Raw genomic sequence first — 4,883 nt, 5'->3', positions numbered from 1 at the left:
AAACCTTCTCTACTAAAAATACAAAAATTAGCAGGACGTGGTGGCGCGTGCCTATAATCCCAGCTACTGGGGAGGCTGAGGCAGGAGAATCGCTTGAACCCGGGAGGCGGAGGTTGCAGTGAGCCGAGATCATACCACTGCACTCCAGCCTGGTGACAGAGCAAGACTCCATCTCAAAAAATAAATAAATAAATAAATAAATAAAAATTAAAAAGGCAGCATTTTAGCAAGATGAATGTGGCAGCCTTTCCCAGGACAGCACAGCCAGAACAGCCTGGATGGAGAAGTCATAGTCAAAGAGTTCCTGAATGCCCGCTATGAGCCGGGCATCGCGCTTCCCAGGGAAGGCTACCCAGAGGACAGGATGCCTGAACTGGGTCTGAGAGAGCAGCAGGAGGGCAGCAGGCACTCCTGGATTTCTTACAGCAGTGGCTCCCAAGCCTGCCTATGTAGCTCCATCAAAATACAGATCTCCAGGCCCCACCCAGGAGATTCTGAGCCCAAAGGCTGGGGTGGGGCCCAGGATTCTGTATTTTTAAAAGTGTCCCCAGGTGATTCTGATACATTTAGAAAACAGACTTACTGTATAGGCTAGAAGCAGCTCCTACACTGGTACCTGGAACATAGCAAGTTCATAAGTTTACTAATTAACAAATAACATGCTTCCCTGTTCACAGGTAACAAACTAACAGATTAATTACAACTTTCAAACATATTTAAAACAAGATGCAACCCTACATGAATCCTTTTTAGCTAATATCCAATTAGCCAAAATAAAATCTAAGGTCACTAATAATGTTCTATGATCTATTTCCGCAACCACTTCAGCTAAAAGGTGTTTCTATGCCACCTGAAAACGGCCTGAGACCTCGGTGTGTGAGCACCAGCCCCGTGCCTGTTCACTGTGGCCCTGTTCTGCATCTTGCAGCCATGCAGAGGTCCCAGAGCCATCCGAAGGGAAGAAGAGCCCCCAGGCTATCTTCAGACAGTTCTAACACAATTCAAATCAATTCTCCCTGGGAATAAAAATAAACTGCCCCCTGGACTTCAGCTTACAAGACTGAGGTGCTCCTTAAAGGGGAAATATGGCACAAAGGGAACAGCACTGAGCTAGGATGACTAACTCTCCAGAAAGTCTCGGGCAAGTGTCCCCACCTGTCATGCTATACACTCCAAACCCCTTCCAGCTCTGACACAACCAGTGAGAAATTCTAGTTTCCTTCTTCCGAGTCAATACTGAAAAAACAATTCCAGTATAAAATCCCCTCATAGGTCAGGTGCTAGGGATGCAGCATTTAAGGCCAGTGTCAATGCCCTTAAGCAGTTTAGAGTCTAGCAAGGAAGACAAACAATTAATCCAACGATTATATAAATACAACTGTGATAAATGTTACTAAGGAAAAGTGCTTGGAGTTTGAAAGTGTGTAATGGGAGCTCAGGAAAGGTTTACCAAGGAAATAACACCAAAGCCAAGACCTGAAAGCTGAGTACTAAGGATGGGAGCAGGGAGTACTCCAGACAGAGGAAAGGCATGTGTAATATGTTCTTTTCAGATATATTCCAAACCTGAGGAAGAATTAAATCACAAGTAAAATGAAGCAAACCTTTTAGAATCACACATTTAAAGGAAAAAAAGAGCACTTTTCATCACCAACAGAAAAATTTACAAAATATGAACTAAAAAATAATGGGAATGCCGGGTGCAGTGGCGTGTGCCTGTAATCCCAGCTACGCGGGAGGTAAGGCAAGAGAATCGCTTGACCTCAGGAGTTCAAGACCAGCCTGGCAACATAGCAAGAATTCTTATCAAAAACAAAACAAAACAAAGTAATGGAGTCCAGGTGCGGTGGTTCACACCTGTAATTCCAGCACTTTGGGAGGCCAAGGCGGGTGGACCACCTGAGGTCAGGAATTTGAGACCAGCCTGGCCAACATGATGAAACCCGGTCTCTACTAAAAATACAAAAAATTAGCCACCACAAAAAATTAGCCGGGTGTGGTGGCACGCGCCTGTAGTCCCAGCTACTCAGGAGGCTGAGCCAGGAGAATCACTTGAACCTGGGAGGCAGAGGTTGCAGTGAGCCAAGATCACACTGCTGCACTCCAGCCTGGGCGACAAAAGCAAAACTCTCTCTCAAAAAAAAAAATGAGCCAGCATGGTGGCAGGCACCTGTAATTCCAGCTACTCAAGAGGCTGAGGCAGGAGAATGGTTTCAACCCAGGAGGCAGAGGTTGCAGTGAGCCGAGATCGTGCTGATGCACTCCAGCCTAGGCAACAAGGGCAAAACTCCGTCTCAAAAAAAAAAAAAAAAAAAAAGGTAATAGGAGCAATTTTATGCCAGGACTGATAAACCCTTATCCGACCACTGACATCTGGCTAGAAGTCCCCAGACACTAGACCCTCACCCCTCACACCTCAATAGAAGAGTTATCAGTTCCCTCCGGTCATTTGCAGCTGCCTCCAGGCCTTGAGTGAGGCTGCTGGAACTGGGCCCAGTAAAGTGGGGTAATCCGAGCATGAAACACTTACTCCAAGACAGGAGGTGCTCGGCCCTGAGGCTGGATCTACCCCTGGGCCAATATTTCTGATACCAACTAAGAGTGCCAGGCATTGTACATAGGGATGGATGATAAGACATGACACAGTCACAGTATCAGGGAAGTAGAAGAGGAAACAAGGGACGGTTCCTTGGCTCCAAGAAGGGGATGGTATCTGAAGATGGGTAAGACTTGGAAATGGAAAGAAGGAGCACCCCAGCAGTGAGAATGACAGAAGCAAAGGCAAGTAGGCTGGAAAGCACTGGGTGTGCAGCAAGAGCTGCAGCAGGAGCTCGGGACAAGGGGATAGAGATCTGGCAATGGTGCAGAGTAGGCCCAGAAGAGATGACAATGCTGATATTCCAGGTGGTGTTTGGAGACCTGGTCAAATTCCAAGATCTGCCCAGACTGACCCTATGGCCAAGGGCCCTCAGTTTTCTACCGCGAACTAGTGCAATGTTTCTCAAATATTAGAGTCATTAGGATCACCTGGGACAGGTTGCCAGGCTCCTCCTCCAGAAAGGAGCTTCAGAGGTCCAAGGGTCTAGGGACTTTCTCAGGGGAGGTGAAAGCTGAGTAAAGAATGGCCAAGGGCCCAAGAGGACACTGCAGGCAGAGAGTACAGCATGTATAAGACCCACTCTACACATAGCTAAGGTATGAGGTGCATGTAAAGAAAGGAGGAGAGTGAAGCCAGAGAGGTGGACCAGGCTCACAACACAACAGCCCTACCAAGAAACTGGGACTTGACTCCGTAGGCAACAAGGAGCCACTGCAGACTCACGAAGCCTGTAGAATCCTGGCAGCAGCTCCCCCAGGCACTCACATAAACAACTCCTACCTCAGCTTCCCCAATCAGCATCAGTCTCCACCTGTAATATCACCTCCTACTCCTTTCCCCAAATCTGGCCTGGGATCCCCTCTGCACAACTATTCAAAATCAAGTAAGCAATTCGACCTAGATAATTCACACTGTGTCAGGAACCCATCTCAGACATGGAGAGCCAGGCAGTGAAGAAAGATGATAAACAGAGATGGAAGCTGTCATCGAGGCAGATTGGTCCGGCCTGGGACAAGGCGGCCAGCTGTGTTCTCCCCAGATCATATCTGTTCCTCTTGAGCTTTCTCTTCCTCATTCGGAGGAACTCCAGGCTTCTCTAAATGGGTTCATGACCCTTGGAGGAAGGGGTAAAAGGGACACAGAGGGGAGATAAGATGGCTCACAATGAGTTTGACCAGATCCGACCGAAATACCTTAAGAGCAATGAGAAACGTCACCGCAACTTCAACACTTCCAGCGGCCTCACCAAGGCCCTCTCCAGTTGCTCAGGATGACTACTGGTGACCAGTCCCATCCTCATAAGTCAAAAACTGAGGAACATAAACAGAGGTGCAGACTCTGAAGGCAGTGCTGAACCCTGCAACGTTAGCAAAATGGGGGCGTGCGGACTCTCCTGGGGGCTGCACTTAATTGTGGGAGAGGAAAGCGAGGCGGTCATTAAAAACGCAGCGCCACTCCCCAGCACCAGCTGAGCGCGTCTGGCTCCGGGACACGCCCCCGAACGAGACCTCCCGCAGGCTGTGAACACTAGCTTGCAAGCTAGTTCCCCGGGTCCCCTCCGGGAGCGCGCACTGACCTCGCCTAGGATGGGGTGGGCCACCCACCGGAAGCCCCCAGCTGCGGCCCGCTCACCTTGCACTTGAAACCAGCGGCGGGCGGCAGGAGCTCCCGCAGCAGGCCCTTGGCCACCTCGCGGCTGGCCTCCTCGCTCACGAAGTGAAGGTTAAGCACCTCGTGCGCCTCGAACTTGGCGAGACGCAGCAGTGAGCGCAGCGCGACGCGGGCCTTGGCCTGCAGCGCGGCATTGTGCTCCGCCTTGGTGAACATCATCAGCAGGTGGTAGTCCACCGGCCCGGCCCCGCCGCCTTCCAAGCTCTTGGCCTTCGCACCGGGGGCTGGCGCCACGGAGCCTCGCGCCACCTCCAGCGCGGGCGGCGAGGGCGCGGCGGAAGCCCCGGCGCGGGCCTCCTTCAGCCTCTTGGTGGCGCTGGAGAAGGTCTCCCGGCCCGAGCCGAGGTAGTAGAAGGCGCAGACGGCCAGCGCCGCGGCCAGCAGCAGGGCGCAGTAGTGGGAGCGCACAGCGCCCAGGCGCGCCATGGCCCGAGCGCATGGGAGCCCGCAGGAGACCGCGGCGCCAGCGGTGCCAGCAACGCGCGAGAGCCCTCGGGTACCCGGACGCCGGCGGCCCCTTAGCCCCGGCGGCAGGCGGCGGCCATGGCGGGGGCGGGGCCGTGCCGCCTGGAGCCAATCGCGGGCGCCGGTGCGTGGAGGGGCGGGGCCGGTC

At 52.4% G+C, this 4,883-nt stretch overlaps 1 protein-coding gene across 1 annotated transcript in view; it reads right to left on the bottom strand.

The window, feature by feature from the left end:
* Window positions 1–4,810, bottom strand: part of XXYLT1 (xyloside xylosyltransferase 1) — a 202,612-nt gene extending 197,802 nt beyond the window's left edge. The window contains exon 1 of the mRNA XM_011961205.1: window positions 4,232–4,810. Within this exon, the coding sequence (XP_011816595.1) occupies window positions 4,232–4,696 (465 nt within the window). The 5' untranslated portion in view covers window positions 4,697–4,810. The remainder of the gene's footprint in view (window positions 1–4,231) is intronic.
* Window positions 4,811–4,883: the final 73 nt, after the last annotated feature.

The sequence above is a fragment of the Colobus angolensis genome, unplaced genomic scaffold (genome assembly GCF_000951035.1).
Source record: "Colobus angolensis palliatus isolate OR3802 unplaced genomic scaffold, Cang.pa_1.0 Scaffold54, whole genome shotgun sequence".
Lineage (NCBI taxonomy): Eukaryota > Metazoa > Chordata > Mammalia > Primates > Cercopithecidae > Colobus > Colobus angolensis.
This window is presented reverse-complemented; position numbering and strand designations above follow the sequence as displayed.